The sequence below is a fragment of the Gadus macrocephalus genome, chromosome 3, assembly GCF_031168955.1.
Source record: "Gadus macrocephalus chromosome 3, ASM3116895v1".
In the NCBI taxonomy this organism is placed as follows: Eukaryota; Metazoa; Chordata; class Actinopteri; order Gadiformes; family Gadidae; genus Gadus; species Gadus macrocephalus.
In genome coordinates this window covers 399,036-423,142 of record NC_082384.1, presented here as the reverse complement: position 1 = coordinate 423,142, position 24,107 = coordinate 399,036, and the positions used below count along the sequence as shown (strand labels likewise).

The following is a 24,107-nucleotide window of genomic DNA, read 5'->3' as shown; positions in this document are numbered from 1 at the left end:
TTGCATTAACATGATGAATCTATAAAAAGCAATACGGCACAAAATATTTCTGAAAACTAATATAACTTCACTTCGTTTGAACGTGTAGGCTACTGCTCTGCCATTTTCAAGAACCCGCCCAGTGAACGCAGAGGATTGTGGGTAGTTTTGGCTCGTCTAGGATGCAGCGATGCATCCTTGAAAAATCTCGGAATTCTCAAAAACAAAGGACGCAAAAATGGCGCGGCTTTCGAGTGTCCTCAACATTGGAACAGTGCTTGTCGGCGTTCTATGACGTAGCGTCCTTAAAAGGGCGGCCGTTGAGCATGCTTCCTTGACATTGGGAAACAGCCAGGTTCACGCTATGGACTGGGTCAGTATGTAGACCGGAAACTAGAATGCCGACACCGTCAGTTGACTTCCGGGTTCTAGTGCACAGAGCCTATAGGCTACTTGCACAAGCACTTCCTGATTCGCCGTAATACAGCTCATCAGCTTCCGGTTCCAAGATGGCAACGTTCTACACCCGGTGTTTACAGGAGCTGCCGACAATAAATATCACAGATGTGCATCGTTTATGTCGGGAAACAAAAACTCCGACAAGCAAATTGGAGAAGGGGTTTAGGCTGTATGCTTCGAACTACATTCACAGCTACGAAGGTAAGAAAACGACGTCTAACAGACGCTAGCTACTGTCAAAGTCTAATCTGTCAGTTAACTGTCACTGTCGAACGTGTATTACGACGCAGGAACAGCAAACGCCAACAAGATTTCTTAACGAGTGTTTTATATCAGCCTTGATGTTTGCCTGTTGTGTTGAGTAATAATAGTTTAAGTACAGCCACGGTTTTGTGTATATAAAAGTAACATTACTTAGCTACCTAACGTTTCTTTCCATGTAGTAACATGTTATAGATGTGATGATGCGAGTAACCCAGTACAATTGAAGCTTAATGAATTTGTATGTGTTATTTCATTCAGTGTCCAATAAAGACAAGCTGACAGTGCAGTCAGCGTGAGAGCCTTGTGCTACAGGTCGATGGGGAAGAGCGAGGCACCACAGTTTGAGTCTAGGCAGGAAGCTGTGTTTAGCCCTGTTCAGTGGTGTTTGTTCGGTTAAGCAGTAGCTAAGTGTAGTCCTCAAGGGCCACCAACTTGAATGTTTTTCATGTCTCCCTGTTTTTCACACACAATTTAATATAGTCAAGGTAATGAGTACAAGACTACAACTTTTCAATAAACAAGATATTTATTGTCGTTTGCACAGCAGAAGTACAGGTACATTGGAATAATTGTGATTCTTGGAGTCCGCTTTAAAAAAAAAACATCTTTATTTTAAAGGCACCCAGTGCAACTTTATGTAAACATTCAATGAAAAATACACATTCAATTTCTAGTCTTTTTTACACGTAGTAAGTTTCAATAACTCCATACCATTACATATCGACATTCAAGGAGCAAAGATGAGACGTCGTTGTGTGGTGAGAACTGATAGAAAATCGTAAACAACAACAATCGCCGGTGGGGAGAAGCCATTTTTCCATTGACTGGAAGCCTGCTTTATTTATTGTAGGTTACAAAAAATAAAGAAAATGGCGGCATTATTGTTGTTATCGATTTTCTATCAGTTCTCACCACACAACGACGTCTCATCTTTGCTGCTTAAATGTCGGTATGTAATGGTATGGAGTTATTGAAACTTACTACGTGTAAAAAAGACTAGAAATTGAATGTTTATTTTTAAGCCTCGAAAGTTGCACTGGGTGCCTTTAAGAGGGAGAGAATATAACAGTAAGCATTCAGGGTGGTAGGCTTTTTCTAGCACAGTTGAAGTACTTACCTTCATAAGAAACAAGTCGTTTTTTACACCCATGATGCTGAGGTTATATTTCTAATGATTTACCTTTTTCTCTTAGATCAAGCTTTGTGATTCATCAGCCAAGGGGTGAAAAAAGAAAGAGTTAATCTATGGGCTGGAGCAGCTGTCTCTGAGAGGAAAGGAAAAAAGTATAGCTCCAAAACAACAAATACAAATGCAATGGCATCACGTATAATTACATCTGTAACTACTTATAAAGTACTGTTGATGCACGTGCAGGTGCGACCACTTCTTTTTTCTGGGCAGCTGATTTGGCTCTGGAAACACGGACCATCTTGTAGAGAAGGCTCAATCAAAGACCAAAAAGCTATCAGATGGTTGTAGCTGGCAAATCTATTCACAAAAGACATCGCATAAAAATGTTCAATTAGAAGTGTACATCAAAAGTATACATTGTTACCAAAATAATGTCAACAGTAACTACTAAGATTAAGATTTTATCGTATATATAATATATATATAAATATATTATGTAGCAGAGTGACCTGTATTTCTCCCATATATCTGTTTCAGCCTCAGTCACCTCCCTTTTACCTGTATTGTGACTTGTGCCACTATGCAACGGTTACTCTACCGGATGGCATCGTAACTAATCCCTGGCACTCAGCTGACAGGTTTGTTTAGTTTCCTCTTTGGGTGCAGTTCAATAACTGCACCAACTTCCTGTAAGACAACCTGATGTGTGTGGATATCCAATGCCCTAATGTGTTCTCTGTGCTCTCTTTTTAGAGTAGTGTTCTTGTCCGGGCCGTATCTTTGGGAGGCGCGGTTTGGTGGTTTGCCGTGTACTTGCATGTAGATAAGTAGGGTGTTACCTGCTCAATTCATAAATTTTTACAATTTTTTATTAATAGTATTTTGTTCTAGGACCAGCATTGGTGGAGTTGGAGACGGTCACATTCTGGCGCTGGCGCTTCAGTGCTCCTATTTTCATCTCATAGAATAATAACATGACTTTTTTCAACCATTTAAAAATAAACTTTTGTAGACTTGAACTGGAAACACGTCTCTGTAAGTCTTTACACAAATCTGTATTATAAATGTTTATTTTTGTACTATTGGTGTGGTCACATTCATATATATAAACTCCAACTCCAAACTCCAATTACACCATCTCTCAACATGCCACTACTTGTGTCCTATTAATCATTCACAGACCTATTAAGAAATAATTTGGTACAGTACTATAAATTAATCTGTAACGTAAAGCTATTTTCTAACCAACAATGTCCCTGACTGACACATATCCCCGTCACGTAGGGACTAGGCTAATAACAGACTAATACAAAAAATGTGACTGAAAAAGTGACTTCCCTTGTGTAAATTCGGATGTCTGCGTCGGAGCCAGCAAACCGCTGCAGTCCAAACTCTCGCTGGAGACGTAACTCCTGTAGCTCCTTTCTCGGCTCCTGTACTTCATTTGAGACGCTTTCAGCAGCGGATGCGGACATATCCATGGCAGTCGGTTCAGAGAGAGCAGTAGTCTTGATCGTTGAATAGGAGATCAACTTCATCTTCCGGAGGGGCAGTTTCGACGAACCGATCAACTCTGTCCCACACGCCGCGCCTTGGGGTTTCGACTGGTTCCACTCAAAAAGGGTCGCTACGGCACCTTTTGCAAGTCTCCTTCGACCCTGAGGAGTAGTTGGCTCAATCAACTTGTCGGGACTAAAGTGTCTGCTACAGACCTTGGAGTGAGTGGTGATGACATATGCATCCCGGCGTATGTTCACAATCCATCAACTCCTCACGTCAGTTTGGCTCGGAAAGCCATGAAAACTTAATACCCCGTTGAATTTTGCTGACGCTGTACAGTGGGGGACACAGCAGTGCTCTGCGTAGGTTGTCTCCTGCCTCTGAAAATGTCCAGTTTTTAGATGTTTGCGGTCTTGATCCATGTTTATGGTATCAAAGTCAGCAGGCTAGCGCGATAAACACACAGACCGGAAGCAACCGAGCTGTATTATTTGAAACAGGAAGTACGTCACACAGCTTAGTGCATACACCCTATTGCTTAGCTATGACCGTCATAACCTAAAAGTAATATGGGAGAAAGATTTGGGATGCATAATGGAGGACAGTACATGGTTAAAAATTATATCTGACAATGGAAAGTACCTAAGGGAAGCCAAATATAAAATAATACACAGGTACTACTTTACACCACTAAGACTATATAGAATGGGAGTAATGAATAACAATTTATGTTGTAAATGTCAGAAAGAAGCTGGTACTTTATCACACTGTATTCGGCAATGCCCATCTATTCAGCCCTTTTGGAGATTTGTTTTGGAGTACCTTGGCAAATGGGCCGGGAGAGAAATACCAGTCTCTCCGAGACTTTGCCTGCTAGGTGACAGAAGTCAGCTATGTAACATGTCAAGTAAAGAGTTTTCTGTCATTATGGTTGGCATTACAGTGGCTGCAAGGACGATTCTTAAACACTGGAAAACGCCTACAACTCCAGGGTTTAAAGAATGGGCTAACGCCATGATAAAAACAGCCTCATATGAACACATGCTTAATAAGCTGAATACTATAAGCAAGGATAAAGCACCAGCATGGGATAGTTTCTGGACATATATCTCACTGACCGATAAACCTGTAGCGTGAACACAGTTGATGGAATGTACTGATGCTTTTGATTGTTGCATGGATAACCATTCTAGTCACTCCAATTTGAATGTGCCCTTAGAGCTGCTCTTGTTTTCTCTTGTGTTTACAGATACGTATTATTATAAGTATTTTTATTTATTTTTTATTATTAATTTGATTTTGATTTTGGCAAAGACTTTATTTGTACCGTAGTTAAAGGCACCCAGTGCAACTTTATGTAAACATTCAATGAAAAATAAACATTCAATTTCTAGTCTTTTTTACACGTAGTAAGTTTCAATAACTCCATACCATTACATATCGACATTCAAGGAGCAAAGATGAGACGTCGTTGTGTGGTGAGAACTGATAGAAAATCGTAAACAACAACAATCGCCGGTGGGGAGAAGCCATTTTTCCATTGACTGGAAGCCTGCTTTATTTATTGTAGGTTACAAAAAATAAAGAAAATGGCGGCATTGTTGTTGTTATCGATTTTCTATCAGTTCTCACCACACAACGACGTCTCATCTTTGCTGCTTGAATGTCGGTATGTAATGGTATGGAGTTATTGAAACTTACTACGTGTAAAAAATACTAGAAATTGAATGTTTATTTTTAAGCCTCGAAAGTTGCACTGGGTGCCTTTAAGAATGTCTCTGTATATGTAACATTGTTCCGTCACCCAAGCGAAAATTCTAAATTCAATAAAAAAAGCTTGAATTACAAAATAAAATAAAAGATACAGCTTCTATCAAACGTCAATAAATCCTGGTTCTTCTTTTTCTCGAAGAGTCCAGCAGGAGTGAGCAGGCTCTTGTAATCAGACGTTACTGGTACTGATGTTTCCAAGTCAGGAAAAATTAAAGTGTGTGTGTGTGTGTGTGTGTGTGTGTGTGTGTGTGTGTGTGTGTGTGTGTGTGTGTGTGTGTGTGTGTGTGTGTGTGTGTGTGTGTGTGTGTGTGTGTGTGTGTGTGTGTGTGTGTGTGTGTGTGTGTGTGTGTTCTCCACAGACACCAGGGGAGGTCAAAGGTCACCAGTGCTCAGTCTGTACAGCAGCATCAAACAGCTGGAGATGAACCAGGAGGAACTGGCTGACACACTGGGGGGCGGTAAGAGACTATTATTTTGAAGGGCAAAACAGATCTGATCTTAAAAAAGAGAAGAAATCATATTTTTAAGGAGCAGTATCTTTCCTCTTTGGGGTTAAATGGTGTAGAGTTAATGGGTATCAGGTAAATGGTTTAGTCCATATATGGAGAGTTATGTTGGGGGTTAAGTGGTTTGATCCAGATATGTAGGGTTATTGTGGGGGTATAAGGTCAAATGGTGTGATCCAGATATGTAGGGTTATGGTGGGGGTATCAGGTTAGATGGTTTGACCAAGATATGTAGGGTTATTGTGGGTCTATCAGGTTAAGTAACATTAATCATTATACTGCAGACCAACAGCAGAATGACTCAGTTGAAGTGATGAAACCCTGTCTTGTTGTATCAACATTGCAAATCACTTTACACTGATTCACTATCATTATTACTATCATTAGACCAATCATATTGCTGTGGAAATAATAGTAATGAAGCCACTAAATAACATGAAGTTGATAATTGAACAGGAAATATTGACCTGGTTCCACTGATCACCATCCACTTACTGATGTCATCTGTTGTTTTCTCATTTAGGATCTGTTGCTGTCGATTGCCAACATAAAATCAAGTCTCATTTGAAGAAGAAGTTCAGGTGTGTGTTTGAGGGAATCACTAAAGCAGGACAGCGAACAGATCTGAACGACTTCTACACAGAGATCTTCATCACAGAGAGAGGCAGTGGAGAGGTCAACAAGGAACATGAGGTCAGACTGATTGAAACAGCTTCCAGGAAACCAGCCAAGGAAGAAACACCAATCAGATGTGAAGACATCTTTAAACCCTTACCTGGAAACGATCAACCAATAACAGGGTAGCCGCGGGGTCTTAAAAGTCTAAAAAATGTCTTAAATTTCATGTTCCTAAATTAAGGCCAGACATGGCAGGTGAATAGGGTAAAATTGTTAAATACAAGTGATCACCATGAAACTTGACCAATTGATTACATACATCATTATAAGAAAAAAATGTATTACAAGTTTTTGAATTTTGCATATTTAATTATGCTAATTAGGCTGGATCTCATTAAATATGCACGTTTTTGCATATATTTCCGGTGCATGAATCTTAAACTGTGATAAAGCCAGGACCAAAATTCTTTTTTTATTTTGTTTATATATCAAATGACAAAAAATCCTCACATGGATTTTAGGATATCTGCTTCTATGACCTGGGAAATCAAAATATACTATCCATGGCCTTAAAAACCCTATTTTCGCCATGATTTCCAGGTAAAATGACCCATAAATCTGGCCAGGAACAATTTATAAATAAATCCATGTGTAGATGTCTTCATAACAATGCTATGTGTGAAACTGGGAAGTGTGGTGTACCTAGGTTCTACATAGGCTGAGAAATGTGCACCTAAAAATGGAAAAACACTCATTTTGAGAAAACGGCATTTAAAGATTCTTATGGCAAAAGCCAACCAAGCTTGAGAGCATACCACGTGATACATTCGAACCAATCGTCCGGTCAGAAATCGAGTCCAGCCAATCAGATATCAGTTTTATGTTGTGCAGCAGATCGAGTGCTTTCCAATGATACCACGGAACATATGACAGAGACCGGCTGTCATTTGAAACGGTGCGTAATAAAGCAAACGTTTGGTGAATCTTCTGTAAAATTCTGAGGCGCAAGTTGACAAACTATAATAAAACAAACACCTAAATGTTTCGTTTTGAATTTTTTTTTTTTTTGTGCGAAACATTACATGTTAATGGTGCAAAATAGCCCAAAATATCAAAATTGACCAGTGACTGAAAAATCGATGATTTTGCCTGCCGTGTCTCGCCTTAAGGCCTTAAAAAGTCTTAAATTGCGTTACCCAAGTCTTAATTTTTTAAAGATGGTCTTAAATTTCCTACTAGGATATGTTTTCGTAGTCAACCGGACTGTAACACAAGGGGAAAATAGGGGGCGTTTTGCATAACGTCAGAGAACGTCTCATTTATTGGAGCATGCGCGAACAATACTTTGGGTTTTCGCGCCGGCAATCTCAACAAACATAATCAGTCGAGAGGAGACGCCACATCATGGGGAAGCAGGGCTCTCAAGTCTCACGCATTCGGCGTGAGACACGCAATTCGACCCATGCACACGCTCACACGCCACACTTCGTATTTCTCACGCAGAGAAATTACCAGGATAGCGCCCACCAACTTGCGCCACTATTTAACAGTGGAACAGGTAGGAATCAAATGGGTTCCCCTTACGAAGGGTGACCAGACGTCCTCTTTTGCCCAGACATGCCCTCTTTTTGAGACACTTATAAAAATAAATGTGTCCGGGCAGAATTTCAAAATCGTCCGGCTCATACATGTTCACATTGAATTTGCGTTGCGTTCCTCTGGGTCGGTCACAAACTACTTAAGCTACGCCCTCCCCACCTCAGTTATGTTCGCTTTGCATTGCTGGAAGTGAGTAGGGGGAGTGGTTAAGTAGAGCCTTCAGATTGGACGGTTTGACTTTAGAGTTACAGTCATGTTTTGTATTTTTTTTTTTTTTGCCATTATTGTTTTATAGGGACAAACATTAACAAATTTCTCCTACAGGGGATTGATAAAGTTCTATCTATTGAACAGAAAGAAACACTTGGTAATACTTTACACACTTTACCACATCATTGGCCTACTGAATGCCACAGATATATTTTAAGCATTGGACTGAATGCCACATAAATATATAATTATGTTTTTGCACGTTTGCAACGTTTAAAAGTTCAGGGAAAAGTATAGCCTCTACTGGTGTTGCTTAGGCCAATATCCTTTTGAGGCAGTGTTGTTTCCGAATATTAGTGTTAAGGGCCAATAATGCTTACTATCATACATTAGTCACCATGTCTGTGGACGGGTTAGGGTTAGGGTTCGGGCTGGCTCCATACATTACGAAGGAGTTAGTAAAAGAGGTCAACGAGGCAAGTGGTGGATTCATTGAAATGGTTGAGGAAATTTGAATGCTGAGAAACTACAGCAATTTGAAAAGAGTTTGTTTGTTTATATTTTATATTGTGTGTTGAAAGTTTGATATTTAAACCAAAAATACAGCTACACTTTCACACCATCACTTTGTGTATTGTTATTTTAATCTTTTATTATCATTTCTGGGTACATGGTCTTAAGAGACATCAGGCATCTAGACTTTGAGTTAGGCCCTCAGTTTGGCTCTTTGATTGGTGAGTGCACACTTATCCTTTGGCAAATTCATTAATGTATTGACATGAATGTTTCATATGTTCCAAAAAAACACGAATAACATATGCACGACCGCGTTTTACGACTGCTTAATGGGTGCGATGTAGGTCTTAATTTTCATTGAAGTGGTCTTAAAAAAGTCTAAAAAAAGTCTTACATTTAGGTTGATCAAACCTGGGGAAACCCTGAATAAGAACAATGATGACGACTGGAGTGGCCGGCATTGGTAAAACCGTCTTAACACACAAGTTCACTCTGGACTGGGCTGAAGGCAAAACCAACCAGGACATACACTTCACATTTCTCCTCACTTTCAGAGAGCTGAATTTACTGAAAGGGAAAGAGTTTAGCTTGGTGGAACTTCTTCATCACCTCTTTACTGAGACCAAAGAAGCAGGAATCTGCAGATACGACGGGTTCCAAGTTTTCTTCATCTTGGATGGTCTGGATGAGTGTCGACTTCCTCTGGACTTCCAGAGAAACCCGATCTGGACTGATGTCACAAAGTCCACCTCGTTGGACATGCTGCTGACCAACCTCATCAGGGGTGACCTGCTTCCCTCTGCTTGCATTTGGATAACCACACGCCCTGCGGCAGCCAATCAGATCCCTGCTGAGTGTGTTGACATGGTGACAGAGGTGAGGGGGTTCACCAACCAACAGAAGGAGGAGTACTTCAGGAAGAGATTCAGAGAGGAGACGATGGCCAGCACAATCATCTCCCACGTCAAGAAATCACGAAGCCTCCAAATCATGTGTCACATCCCAGTCTTCTGTTGGATCACTGCTTCAGTTCTGGAGGACATCTTCCAAAATTCCCAGATCGAAGAGATGCCCAAGACCGTGACTCAGATGTACAGCCACTTCCTGAGGGTTCAGTCCATACAGGCGGACAGGAAGTACCATGGGAGGGCTGAAACAGATCCAGACTGGAGCTCAGAGAGCAGGGAGATCATTGTTTCTCTGGGAAAACTTGCTTTTAACCAGCTGGAGAAAGGCAACCTGATCTTCTACGAGGCAGATATGGCACACTCTGCCATCGATATCAGAGCAGCCTCAGTGTACTCAGGAGTGTTCACCCAGATCTTTAAAGAGGAGTGTGGGCTGTACCAGGACAAGGTGTTCTGCTTTGTCCATCTGAGCATCCAGGAATTTCTGTCTGTGTCAATCTGCTCTCAACCTCCAGGAAAGATAAACTCCTCCTCTACCAGAGTGCTGTGGACAAGGCCTTACAGAGTGAGAACGAACACCTGGACTTGTTCCTCCGCTTCCTCCTGGGCCTCTCTCTGGAGACCAATCAGATTGTCCTACGAGGTCTGCTGGGACAGAAAAAAAGATCACTGACCACTCAGATTAAAACAGGTCTGCTGCGACTGACTGGAAGTGGGTCAAAGACCAATGAGGGAACAGTGTCTTACATCAAGGAGAAGATAGAAGGAGATCTTTCTCCAGAGAGAAGCATCAATCTGTTCCATTGTCTGGATGAGCTGAACGACTGTTCTCTAGTGAAGGAGATCCAACAGTACTTGACATCAGGAAATCTCTCCGGAAAACCTCTCTCCCCTGCTCAGTGGTCAGCTCTGGTCTTCATCCTACTGACATCAGAAGAGGAGCTGGACGTGTTTGACCTGAAAAAATACTCTGCATCAGAAGATGGTCTTCTGAGGCTGCTGCCAGTGGTCAAAGCCTCCAAAACATATCTGTAGGTTCACTAATAACATGTATTACAATACACACTACACAATATAAATAAAACTGGAATATAAGGTTAAAAAAACATGAAAAAGATCTCTGCAGGTTCATTACAACATGTATTACTACTCTACTCATAACATAATAAACATACTAGTAATAATAATATACTAAACATCTTTGTAGGTGTCCTATCGACATGTAATGTATTAAAGTACACTTAAGAGAATATTCAGAACAATAGAATATAGAAGGAGTATTCATTTAAAAAACATTTTCAATCTCAAATAAACAACAATTTAACATTTATGTGTCTAATTATTTCGTATTTTTTGTTAAACTAATAACATTCCTTCGTTATGGAATAACTTAAAGATGTATGTTATTTTAATCACAGTTCCTAACCTGTTCTCTTTATTGTGTGTGCAGGCTGAATGGCTGTCATCTGTCAGAGAGATGCTGTGAAGCTCTGGCCTCAGTTCTCAGCTCCAACTCCTCTAGTCTGAGAGAGCTGGACCTGAGTACCAATGATCTGCAGGATTCAGGAGTGAAGCTGCTCTCTGCTGGACTGGGGAGTCCACACTGTACACTGGAAACTCTCAGGTCAGTTTTCAGCCTCTTCAAACTGTGTCTTGGGGTTGTTTAATATGTAACTCTGGACCGCTGATGTGAGGGTTAGGGGTTGACCTGTTAACTACTAGTATGTTATGTTTGTTATCTGTTATGTAGCTCTGGCAGGCTGATGTTAGGGGTTGACCTGCTAACTACTAGCATGTTGTGTTTGTTACATGTTACGTAACTCTGGTCAGCTGATGTAAGCTGAGGAGTTGTCATTAGCTTAGACATGGGGATGAGGCTTTAGCCGTGCTGTGATCTGAATATAATGTACAACTCACCATAGAACATCACTGGCCGTGGTAAAGTGATTGAACATTAAAGATGGACTTTATTAACTTCACATTAGTTTGGTGTAGTGCTGTTCATGTGGGGAGGGGGGATGAAGGGGCTGAGGGGGAGGGGGGGTGAAGGGGCTGAGGGGGGTATCGGGGCTGACGAGGGGGTGAGAGGGAGGGGGCTGAGGGGGGTTGGTGAGGGGGGGGCTGAAGAAGAAGAGAGAGCGATCACAAAAAGAGTCTGAAAGATAATAAAAAGAAGAAGAGCAGCCTGGATCCAGGGAGAGATGTTTGTTGTTGACGTATTCATAATATTGTTGTTGATATGTTCATAATATTGTTGTTGATATATTCATAATATGGTTGATGTTTTCATAATATTGTTGTTGATGTTTTCATAACGTTATTGTTGAGGTGTGTGTATCTATGTATGTGTACATATGGATATTAGGGCTGGGCGATATGACGATATATATCGTGTGATGATATAAAAATGTCTATCGTTTCATATGATCCTCTATCGTTTATATTGTCTTGTCGCAAATCACACTCTTTACGGTAATATTTAACGTCATTTGGACGACGCTTTACGTTCTTCCACACGGCACATGAACGCAATACAAACAAACATGGAGGAGAGAGAACGTGACAATTCTGAATAGGAGAAGGACTCCCACGACCAGCCAAGACAAAGTGAGCTCGAACCTAAAAGAGGGGCTACGAAATAGGCCTTTCCATGTGGTCACTTTATATAAACTACCGTAATTTTCGGACTATAAGACGCACCTTTTCTTTCTTATTTTTCGATTCTGCGGCTTACATAACGGTGCGGCAGAGGACAGCTGATTTGGAACGGAACAACAGCTGTTCGCTTTCACGGGAAGAAACTAAGGAACTTCAACCTACTAATTAACCTTCAAAAGCTATTAAATCTTCAACAAAATATGCAGATACTGTCAAAATCGGTTCCAGGGAGTATATAGGGATTATTAATGTTTTGATGGTGTTTCGAATATTCGCTCGGAAAAACCAACGAGTATTCGAAGCCTGAAAAATGGCATTTGGATAAGGCCTAATGGTAATTAAACATTAAAACACCTTCGGTTTATAGTCCAGTGCGGCTTATATATGTACACATCATTAAATTTAGCTGCTGCGGCACTCCGGTGTGCCTTATAGTGCAGAAAATACGGTATTTATTCATTGAATTTACAGAAAATGTGCTATATCGAGATATATATCGTTATCGGGATATGAATGACCGATATCGGGATATGATATTTTGGTCATATCGCCCAGCCCTAATGTATATGTATGTATGTGTTCATATCTATGCATATCAGTGGCGGCTGGTCGTTTTTAAAGTGAGGGAGGAAGGACTGCGCGCTTGGTTGCCATTGGCCTGCTTGCACTGTTGGTGTATGGTGGCATAAGAATGTGAGACTCAAGTTGTTTCAGGGTGTTTTGGTGAACTACAAAATAGCAGGGAGGGAGTTATGTGAACAAAATGTATACAAAGCCACCAGTGGCATCACTGTAATTTGAGAAGGAAAGGATGCAAAGCATATTAGTCAAATCAGGCCTACTATTGATTTGTAAAAGTAAATAAAAAAATCTGGGCCTATCATTGGGCCTATTTTTGCCCTCACTGACTGAAGTTATTTAGCTATGTTTATTTTCAGTTACAATTGCTTGTAATGCTACCAGTAAGTCATTGCGTACCTAGCAAACCATGTAGCACTCACAACACTGACGTTGCCATTACTTCTGGAGACCTTGATTTTGGGAAGTGGTCTACCTCTTTCTTTGGTCGCTAACTTAGCACTGTAACTGAATGAATGGAATGCTTTTTGTGATAAGACGTTAACAATGTCCTCCGTTTCCAATGTTTCCATTGTGCATTTAGGATCTCGCTATCGCAGATTTCACTTGCTCTGCGTCTCTCAGACTGAGCACCGCGGCAACGCAGACCGGGTTTGTTATCGACAGCGTTGCCAGATTGTGCAGATTTCCCGCCCAATGATAATTCTTCCAGCCTAACATGGTTAAAAGTAGCCCAATTGGGTGGGAAATCGGACCAATCTGGCAACACTGCTCAACATCCAGGGATCCTACTTATTGGTTCATAGCGCAGACGGATAGATTTTTGCGCGAATCAGACCTCTTAAGGTCCCACCCACTCAGAGGAGGACTTTCCTCCTCTCTCCCATTGAAACCCATGTTATCCACCGGCCGCCAGTACTTTCGGGAAAATGAATGGGAGTCAACGGAGGCGGAGGGAGGACGTTCCTCCCTGAAGTAATTGTCAAAAGGCGATAGGGGGTGCTAATGTCCCTTTACCCAGGGAAACAAACATTATATATTCAAAGGCAATAAAGTAGTCATATTTAAGGGCATTAATTCAGTAGTCTGGGCAATCTACATTTTTTATTCTCAACAATGTTAGGGAGGATCTTCCTCCCTCTCCTCAATGGAGAAGCCTCCACTGATGTATATGTATATAGAGCGACAGGAGAACAGTACTAGTGATGATGATGATGATGATGATGATTATGATGAAGAATGGTTCAGCAGCTCATCATGTCTGGTTCTCCCTCAGATGCCTGTGAACTCACACTGGACCCCAACACGGCCTACAGAGACCTCTCTCTGTCTGAGGACAACAGGAAGGTGACGTGGGTTGGAGTGGACCAGTCGTATCCGGATCACCCAGAGAGATTTGACTCCCGGTCCCAGGTGTTGGTTAGAGAGGGTCTGACTGGACGCTGTTACTGGGAGGTAGAGTGGGAAGGAGGTGTTGATATAGGAGTGACATACAGAGGAATCACAAGGAGAGGACGGGGTGGTGACAGCTGGCTTGGAGGGAACAACAAGTCCTGGAGTCTTTATTGTTATGATGGTCGTTACTCTGCCCGGTACAACGGTAGAGTAACAGCCCTCCCTCTCCCCCCCGCTGGCTCCACCAGAGTAGGAGTGTATCTGGACCGGCCTGCTGGCTCTCTGTCCTTCTACAGAGTGTCCCCAGGTGGAGGAGGGTCCTCAGACACACCTCCACACCTTCTGGTCCTCCTTCACCCAGGAGGACCTCCTCCCGGGGGTGGGGTTCTGGCGGTGGCGGTGGACCCCAGGGGGGTCCCTAATGGGGTCCTCAGCGTCTCTGTGTCGGTTGTAGAAAAAAAAAAAAAAACGGGCGCCTCCCGGGGCCTGTGATCCCTCAGGTGAAAAAATGGGGGGGGACTCATTCTAAAAAAGTCGTACAAAAATAAAGACACACACACGCGCACACGCACACGCACATACACAAACACATACAAACATACACAAAAAACACACACACACACACAAAAAAACACTTACACAAAAACACACACACACACACTGAGAGGCCTGATGACTCAGTTTCTCTGTGGCAGTTATAGTCTCTCTCTGTCTCTCTCTCTCTCTCTCTCGCTCTCGCTCTCTCTCTCTCTTCTGGAAAGTATAGCATGATAAACCATGAAAAGACTTTTAAGATCTCCCTTTGTTAGAGAAGCACATTTATTATTTGAAATGTATATAAAATACCTATTGATGGTTTTATATATTTTCAGACTTCAACAGTTTTGGTCTTAAGGGCTATGATATCATTTTTGTCGTAATCCTGATTTACAACCTGATTTAAAGCAGATTTTATATTTTATTCATAATAACCAAGAGGTCTATGGGATAATGTTGCATGTTGTAGATTAATTAAGACTGAATCTTGATTTTTTTGTGTTCTGATGGGAATCAAGCGGCCGCAGAACATGTTCAGTTATTAAAGATACGTGCACACCTGTTGATGATTTGTAAAGTCTGCTGCTTCTATTGTTTTAGTCCTCGTGTTTATTGTGTACATGTAAGGGACTATTTTTCTGTCTTATTTGTAAATGAAGCATAATTGCAATAAACAACTCAGTGGATCCAACTGAATGTTCTCTTGTGTTCAGCCGATGATTTCTCGTTTTATTAGTGAATAATGCTTCCATAAGTGCCTTAGGAATAATAATATGTTCATCAGAAATTATAAATAGAACAAGTGTTTTTCCGATATTAATCTCGGACCTCCTCCCTGGGTTTTGGTTGGGGGGGGTGCCTCAGTGTCTCTATGTTGGTTGTAGAAAGAAACCACAGACAGACGGCCGGACACACACTCTCTCTCTCTCTCTCTCTCTCTCTCTCTCTCTCTCTCTCTCTCTCTCTCTCTCTCTCTCTCTCTCTCTCTCTCTCTCTCTCTCTCTCTCTCTCTCTCTCTCTCTCTCTCTCTCTCTCTCTCTCCCCCCGTATCTATTATTGTGCAATTGTTCAGTTAAAGGCTGTAGAGAAAACACAATGAGAAAGACTACATGTCTCGTATGTGCCGTCACGCTCCTGTAACTAGCGTGGACAAGACCGCCGATCTCCCCATCGGCATGACTGAAACTCTCCACATGCCCAAACTTATAATGGTTGTCACCTCTTTGGATGCTTTTATCCTCCACTTGGAAAAAAGTTATAGTTATATTTTCAGAATCCCTGTTTATCAGTTTAATTTAATACCGTCTTGTATTGTATTGTAGGAGCAGCAGCTTGGGTCTGAGGAGGCGTGGAGCATAGGTAAGTCTACTTTCTGTTCTATTCCCTCTTCTGACCCCCAGGGGAACCCAGGCAGGGCCCATCCATACACATCCTCTCATAGAAAGGGAATTATGCACATAAATACAAAATATAGGAATAAAGAGGAGCACACTGCAATCTGAATCAGAATTCATGGGTGAATAATGCAGGAACCCCTTTAATGTAAAAATGTACACATATACATATTGTAGCGGGCCAGTGGGTGTGGGGTTTCCACGCTACCAAGTCGGATAGATAAAATGTCACAACACACAGAGTAGTTCAAACGCAGAACGGTTTATTCACCGAGTAAATGAAAACCAGGGTGGGAAAGGGGTCATCCACCTCCTTTATGCTCCAGTTCAATGTCCATCCAACACCTTCCACCTGTCTCTCTCTCTCTGGGCGTACCACACTGCCAGGCCATCACACAGATCCTGCCTGTCCTCTTATAGCCCTAGCTCCTCTTCCAACTCCAACCTCCCCGGTCTGTCATTTGCTAGCTCTTTTAAGCACAAGCACCCCTGCTTAACGATCCCCAGGCTCGCCTTGTTAATGTGAGGAAGTCCATATATGGCTTGGGGGTGGAGCCAGCAGGTTGCCAGACCTACCACTCCCCTCACTCCTCCCTGACGTCTGCCACAATATATACATATATATACTCTATATATATAAAAACATGGGAAGGGCATGCAATAAGTATTAAAAACACACAGGGTAAAGATAAGTGCTGGCAGATAAGTGCAAAATAGATAAAATGAATAAATAAATAAATAAATAGGTATATAAATAAAGATAACTTAGACATAGTAAAACCATTCACACATACATACCATCCTTTCACATAAAGGAAGCCTCCAATGTAATAAATGGGGGAGTAAAAGAGGTGGAAGGCCTCAATAACATCATGATGTAAAGGAAGCACACAGTGAAGATAAAAACATGCAACATATTAAAACACACAATGGACCCGACGCCATGCAGGGAACCCCCCAGGAGGAGTCCCAGGACCCCCCAGCGCCCCCAGCAGCATCCCAGTGCGGCCCCTACTCCCTGATGTTCAGGCCCAAGGGGGGGAGGGTCTTAAGCTTTGCTCTCCATCTACCCTCCGCCGCCTTCCTCCGTCTGTCCGCCCAGCACGCCTTCATCTCCAGCCCGGTGATGGACAGTGAGGTAATGGGGTGAGTTTGGAAGTGTTGGACGCTGTGAGTGTTGAGTGTGCCTATGTGTATAGTATATAAGTGCTGTTTAAGTCTGGTGAGTATCGTGTGCTTTGTGTCGCCGACATATATGATGTGGCATTCGGAGCATGTGATGGCGTAGATGATGTTTCTGTCCAGTATGGTGAGTTTTTGCGGAGTAGGGCTGGAGGTGGAGGCGTGCTGGTTCCTGACGACCGCCAGCTGCTGAAAGGGGCTTTGGTGTGGAGAGGGGGGGCTTCTTATATCTATGGAGAAGCGGCCCGCACCAGGACATCCTGGAGGTCCCAGGACTTTCCTGTAAGCTGATATTATTTTATGATTTTAAGGATCCAAGCTATGTGGCCGGACCCCGAAGATGTCGTCCAGGAACCGTCAGTTCACCTGTGGCAGCAACGGGCAAGACTGCAGAGCAGAACGCTGGAACCACGCCATGTAGATGTTCTCATAGCTGGGGGGGAACTTGTTGCCCGTCGCCGTCCCGTGTGTCTGGAGGTAATGCTTGTTGTTATAAACGAAGTCCTTCCTGCAGGTTGATGGTCAGTGACTCCAACAGGTGGCTGGGGGGCCTGTCGGGGTCTGGGTACCGGAGGAGGGCAGAGCGGACAGCCCGCAGGCCAGAATCCATGTCCAGGTTGGTGTACAATGAACCTAGATCAACTGTAAATAAAGAGGTGGGGGCTAAGGTGGGGGCTAAGGGAAGTACCGGGGGGAGGGGGACGTTATTAGGAGTGGGGGGGGGGGAGGGGGTGAGGGGGGGGAAGTCATCCACTGACAGGATGTAGTCAGGGTCCAGGGCCCCAGCCGGTGGGGCCTTAACCCAGAACGACGGCAAGGCAGGGGGAGGGGGGGGGGGGGGGGGGGGGGGGGAGGAGGGGGTGGAGGCAGAGCTAGTGTCTGGCGCCCCCCGGTGGCCCCTCCCAGAGTCTTGGTGGGCCAATGGGAGGGCCTGGCCTTGATTGGCAGTACCAGGGTGTCGGCATGGCGACTCCTACCTCGGGGGGCTCTGGGGGGCAGACCAGGGGGGGGGGCTACTCCTGTGGGGATTGGTGAGGGGGGGGGGGGGGGGGGGGCTGGTGTTTAACAGCTCTAGGTTGGGGAGGGGGAGGAGGAGTATGGGAGGGGGGGGGGAGAGGAAGACCGGGGGTCGGGAGCTGTAGGGGGGGGGGGGGGTCCCGAGAGGCAGTGGGCCTGTGGTTGGGGGGCGAGGGGCGGGTGGGGGACTATGGAGGGGGGGGCTGGGGGTGTTGAGAGGGGTAGGGGGTCTAGGAGGGGGTGAGGAGAGGACAGGGGGGGCAGTAGTGAGCAGTGTGTGCGTCTGAGGGAGGGGGGTGACAGGGCTGAGGGGGGCCTGAGGGGGAGGGGGGTGACGGAGCTGAGGGGGGCGATGAGGGGGAGGGGGGGGTGACGAGGGGGAGGGGGGATGATGGGGCTGAGGGGGTGGCTGATGGGGAGGGGGCTGAAGGAGAAGAGAGAGCGATCACAAAAAGAGTCTGAAAGAGAATAAAAAGAAGAAGAGCGCAGGAGAACAGTACTAGTGATGATGATGATGATGATGAAGAGCGGTTCAGCAGCTCATCATGTCTGGTTCTCCCTCAGATGCCTGTGACCTCACACTGGACCCCAACACGGCCCACAGACACCTCTCTCTGTCTGAGGACAACAGGAAGGTGACGTGGGGTGGAGAGGACCAGTCGTATCCGGATCACCCAGAGAGATTTGACTCCTGGCGCCATGTGTTGGGTAGAGAGGCTCTGACTGGTCGCTGTTACTGGGAGGTAGAGTGGGAAGGATTGGTTATTATGGAAGTGACATACAGAGGAATCACAAGGAGAGGAGGGGGTCCTGACAGCAGGCTTGGACTGAACAACAAGTCATGGACTCTTGATTGTTCTGATGGTGATTTATCTGTCCGTCTGTCCGTCCGTCCGTCCGTCCGTCCGTCCGTCCGTCCGTCCGTCCGTCCGTCCGTCCGTCTGTCCGTCTGTCTGTCGATCTCGTCACTGCTTTTTGCAGATGATGTGGTCCTCATTGGATCATCGGCCTGTGACCTTCAGCACTCACTGGATCGGCTGGCGGCCGGGGTGAGGATCAGCACCGCTAAATCTGAGGCCATGACTCTTAGCAGGAAACTGGTGGATTGCTTATTCCGGGTAAGAAATGAGTCCTTAGCCCAAGTGAAGGAGTTCAAGTACCTCGGGGTCTTGTTCGCGAGTGAGGGTACTATGGAGCGTGAGATTGGCCGGAGAATCGGAGCAGCGGGGGCGGTATTGCGTTCGCTTTACCGCACCGTTGTAACGAAAAGAGAGCTGAGCCGCAAGGCAAAGCTCTCGATCTACCGGTCGATCTTCGTTCCTATCCTCACCTATGGTCATGAGGGTTGGGTGATGACCGAAAGGACGAGATCGCGGGTACAAGCGGCCGAGATGAGTTTTCTCAGAAGGGTGGCTGGCGTCTCCCTTAGGGATTGGGTGAGAAGCTCAGCCATCCGTGAGGAACTCGGATTAGAGCCGCTGCTCCTTTACTTAGAAAGGAGTCAGCTGAGGTGGTTTGGGCATCTGCTAAGGATGCCCACTGGGCGCCTTCCTTGGGAGGTGTTTCAGGCACGTCCAGTGGGGAGGAGACCTCGGGAAGACCCAGGACTAGGTGGAGAGATTATATCTCAACACTGGCCTGGGAACGCCTCGGGATCCCCCCATCAGAGCTGGTCAATGTGGCCCGGGAAAGGGAAGTCTGGGGCCCCCTGCTTGAGCTGCTCCCCCCGCGACCCGACCCCGGATAAGCGGATGACGATGAGGATGAGGATGAGGACAAACGCATATATTAAGAGAAGAGAGAGCGATCACAAAAAGAGTCTGAAAGAGAATAAAAAGAAGAGCGCAGGAGAACAGTACTAGTGATGATGATTAGAGATGCACCGATCAATCGGCCGCCAATTAAAAAAAACGGTTTTGTATCCAATCGGCCACAATCGGTGACCTGCCGGTCACTGTCGTAATTTCCGGTTTACGGCCGATCAAACTCACCCGCATGCGCGGTGCGTAGCAGCTCAAGGCGCCCAGAGCGCGGGAAGAAAACATGTCGCTGATTTGGACTTATTGCACTGTGTGCCAGGACGACCCAAAACACGCTGTTTGTAATGCTTGCAAGTCAAAAATAAGCCGTGGGGGATCAACGCCTAAGACTTTGCTAGGTACGCGTCCTGCGTCCCTGACGCATTAAAATCTGAAAGGACGCACTAAACTCACTATCCATGCGTCCCGAGGACGCATCTCATTTTCCCCATGAAAAACGATACATTGTGAACATTAAACAACTCGTGTTTAATCACAGTAACTGGCCAAAGAAACCTTCTTGTGAGCAGACCGGACAAGCGCTGTTTCAACCCTCTGCGCATCTACTCGGCGCAGACGTGATCCCCAAAGTATCGCGACATGCTAATTTAGCCGCTACCAAAACAACTAGCTCGTCACCGCTGATTTCATTTCAACAATTAAAAATACGAACTTCATAGTAAATAAACCCACGTTTCCACTGCTCGATGCTGTGCTCATTCGTGTCGATTATGTTGTAACGTTTAGGGGACGTGCTGCAATGAAATAAATGAAACATAATCCGGTGGTGGTGATGAAAACTACATTGAACGGCAGCCGCCATATTGTTATGCCCAAACGGCGCCTGCGCATACATCGCGCTTCCAACGAGATCCCGTTTTTCTCGAGAAACAGGCCGAGAAGAGAGAACGCAAAAGTACCACCAAAGAAAAAGATTAAACCTATTGCAGGTCAGCAAACTATTGCAGCTGCATTTTCTGTCCCCACTACCTCTGCACTCCTCCCTGACTCTGATCAGCCTAGAGAGAGTACCTCAACATTGCCTGTACCTACTTCTGCCTCCCCCTCTACTGAGCCTGATGAGCCCACTGCAGAAGAAGTGCCTCAACCTTCTACATGTTCCTCCCAAAAAAAGCGAACTTTTCTGAAGCAGTGGCTCACCACATACAAATGGCTGCGCTTTTCAGATGACAATTTCATGTATTGAGTTTAACACTATTAATTTAATTTAAGAAATAGAATAATAATAAAAAAGAAACACATTTTTTAAACTGGGGAGTCGGGACCCATTGAATTTCTCAGGGACCCACCCAACTCGCCACCTGTGGGTCCCGGGGACTCACTACAATGAAAACCTATCAACATCATATGATTATAATTATTTCTTAGAAAATCGGTATCTCCGTCCGTCCGTCCGTCCGTCTGTCTGTCTGCACTTTGAGTGTATCAAGGTTATCCTGGGTGTTGACATCTTTCGGTAGGACAGACAGACAGACGGACGGACGGACGGACGGACGGACGGACGGACGTCCGTCCGTCCGTCCGTCCGTCTGTCCGTCTGTCTGTCTGTCCTACCGAAAGATGTCAACACCCAGGATAACCTTGATACACTCAAAGTGCACCTGGGCGAATTCCTGGGCAGAATACCTGATCAGCCCCCCACAACTGGCTACAGGACATCAAATCACAACTCCATTGTTAACTGGTTAAACCAGCCGGGTGGCCTTCGAGAGAAGTTGACGACCCAGTAGGATCCTGCTGAACCATTCAATAAGGTTCAATAAGGTTCAATAAGGTAGGTCGGTCGGTCGGTCGGTCGGAAATTTTATAGGCTATATAGAGAACGAAAAAAAACGTTATTAACCGGTTTTGGGGATTTCAGAAGGACGGACGGACGGACGTCCGTCCGTCCGTCCGTCCGTCCGTCCGTCCATCCGTCCGTCCGTCCGTCCGTCCGTCCGTCCGTCCTTCTGAAATCCCCAAAACCGGTTAGTAACGTTTTTTTTCGTTCTCTATATAGCCTATAAAATTTCACAAAAGCATAGCCTATTTCATGAAAAAATAAAAATATTTCCGGTTGCCGCGTTCACTTAGCAGCCCGCTACGCTCAGTTGTCACAAATTCCCACCACCACCCTGGCGAGAGGCGATTTGGAAGCAACAGTTGCACTGAGCTCTATCTTTGACAAAGTTAACGTGAGCTAAATTAACCGTGTGCAATATATCGCCTTTGCATTGTTTCTTGTTGGTGGGCGTGCCCTTAAGCTGCGTCCACGTCCAAGTTTCATTGACATGATCAAACAGCCCGCCCGCTCCCTGATGACAGCCCTCACTGCTGTCTACACACAGCTATTTGATAAATGCCAGATTATAAAACACGCATTTCAAAAATCGAGTCTGACTGTCAATAACAATTAGGGCTGGCCCGAATGCCATTTTTCAGGCTTCTAATACTCGTTGGTTTTTCCGAGCGAATATTCGAATACTCATTTCAGAAAAACACACCATCAAAAACAACATTAATAATCCCTATATACTCCCTGGAACCGATTTTGACATTATCTGCATATTTTGTTGAAGATTGAATGGCTTTTGAACGTTAATAAGTAGGCCTAAGTAAGTTGGAGTTACTTAGTTTTCCCCCGTGGAAGCGAACAGCTGTTGTTCCGTACCAAATCAGCTGTCCTCTGCCATCTCAGCCCTTGCGGGAGGTTTTCAATTCATTCTGGAACGTGAATCTTTTCTGGGAATTTGTACAATAAATCCATAACGAATACCGAATATTGATTGTCTTATGTGTCCATATTATATCCATTATATTGACCGGGTATTCGCAAGACGCTCAAGCTCTGCAGCAAGCCAGTCACAGTTGATTGGCGGGGCGCTGTACAGCGTATTTAAACAAACAACTAAGCTAAGGTTAGCATTTCACTAAGCATTTATTTTCCTCCCGGGATCCCGCTAATGTTGTTATAAAGTAAAGGGAAACAAGATATCTATTCTTCCTCCACCTCTCTCGCTTCTCTGCTTGGTGTCGCTTATAGTTTGCCTCCCTCGCTCTGGTAACGTCACGTACGTGAAACAACGAAGCTCCGAATACTGATTTAAGCTTTGAATACTAATTTTCCCAACGAGTATTTGAATATTCGAGTAATTCGGACCACCCCAAATTGAGACAACGTCTCAATTTGCTGGACGTGTACAAAGTAATGGAAATGCGGGACTGTCCCGCACAAAGCGACACATCTGGTCACCCTTTTATCGACCACAAAACATAGACTAGGCCCAATAACACTGCCGGAACGTTAAGAACTAACGTTATTTTACGTTCCGAACCGGTTCAGGAACGATATGTTGGTGGCGGAACGTAAGAACGAAAACGTTAAATATACCGGTTCCGTTCGGAGCGGAACAATTGAAAAATAATTTTGTTTTCAAGCCCTGACACAAACATGTATATAGGAACACAAACACGCAGGCACACGCGCACGTGTATGTGAACACAAACAAACACGTATATATGAACACACACACGTGCGTACATATGAAAACGCGCTACGTGCACACACACACCGTATTATAAACACTCAAACGCAGACACACACATGCAAACGCGCGCAAACATGCACACGCCGCACGCGCATCTATGAACACACGCTTACTCAAGTTATGAACACACACACTTACTCAGATATGAACACAGACACACACGGACTACACACACACATGTATATCTAAACACACATACACACACACTGGGTTTTGGTGATTTAAATTCATGCACTCAACTGTAATCCAAATGCTACATTTTCTTGGGCTTCTTCAATTTTTTTTTTTTTTAATTTAGCAGGTTTTACAAAGACTATATTTCCAATGTCAAATGTATTTTAATTATTGATTGATGGTAAATTTTAACATTTTTATACTCTATTTTTAGACGTTAACAGTTTCATACTGCGGGGCTCTGTTATCAGTTTATATTTTGATAAGCCTCACATGATGTAAAGCAGATTTTATATAATGCAATCGGTCTATGGGATTAGCTATAGATCATGTTGTGGTGACTTTAAACTGATTGATTCC

At 44.4% G+C, this 24,107-nt stretch overlaps 2 protein-coding genes and 2 long non-coding RNA genes across 11 annotated transcripts in view; 3 read left to right on the top strand and 1 right to left on the bottom strand.

Moving 5' to 3' along the window:
- LOC132453356 (uncharacterized) overlaps nucleotides 1-14,563 on the bottom strand; it is a 36,017-nt gene extending 21,454 nt beyond the window's left edge. The window contains exon 1 of the long non-coding RNA XR_009524656.1: nucleotides 14,502-14,563. This is a non-coding gene — a long non-coding RNA (uncharacterized LOC132453356). The remainder of the gene's footprint in view (nucleotides 1-14,501) is intronic.
- Nucleotides 425-2,860, top strand: LOC132453761 (uncharacterized). The gene is made up of 2 exons (XR_009524790.1): nucleotides 425-639; nucleotides 1,896-2,860. It is a non-coding gene; the product is annotated as an uncharacterized LOC132453761 (long non-coding RNA).
- The window catches only part of LOC132453279 (NACHT, LRR and PYD domains-containing protein 12-like), a 410,038-nt gene continuing 391,128 nt past the window's right edge, over nucleotides 5,198-24,107 (top strand). For 7 of the 8 annotated variants that reach the window (XM_060046074.1, XM_060046078.1, XM_060046075.1 and 4 more), the window contains exon 1: nucleotides 5,198-5,565. In XM_060046074.1, coding sequence (XP_059902057.1) covers nucleotides 5,529-5,565 — 37 coding nt within the window. In that variant the 5' untranslated portion in view covers nucleotides 5,198-5,528. The remainder of the gene's footprint in view (nucleotides 5,566-24,107) is intronic. The other variant, XM_060046072.1, reaches the window with a different exon arrangement.
- Nucleotides 8,982-11,254, top strand: LOC132453298 (NLR family CARD domain-containing protein 3-like). Its single transcript, XM_060046129.1, is given in 3 exon segments — nucleotides 8,982-9,952; nucleotides 9,955-10,495; nucleotides 10,915-11,254. Coding segments are annotated over 3 exon segments (1,719 nt in total). The 5' UTR covers nucleotides 8,982-8,991; the 3' UTR covers nucleotides 11,132-11,254.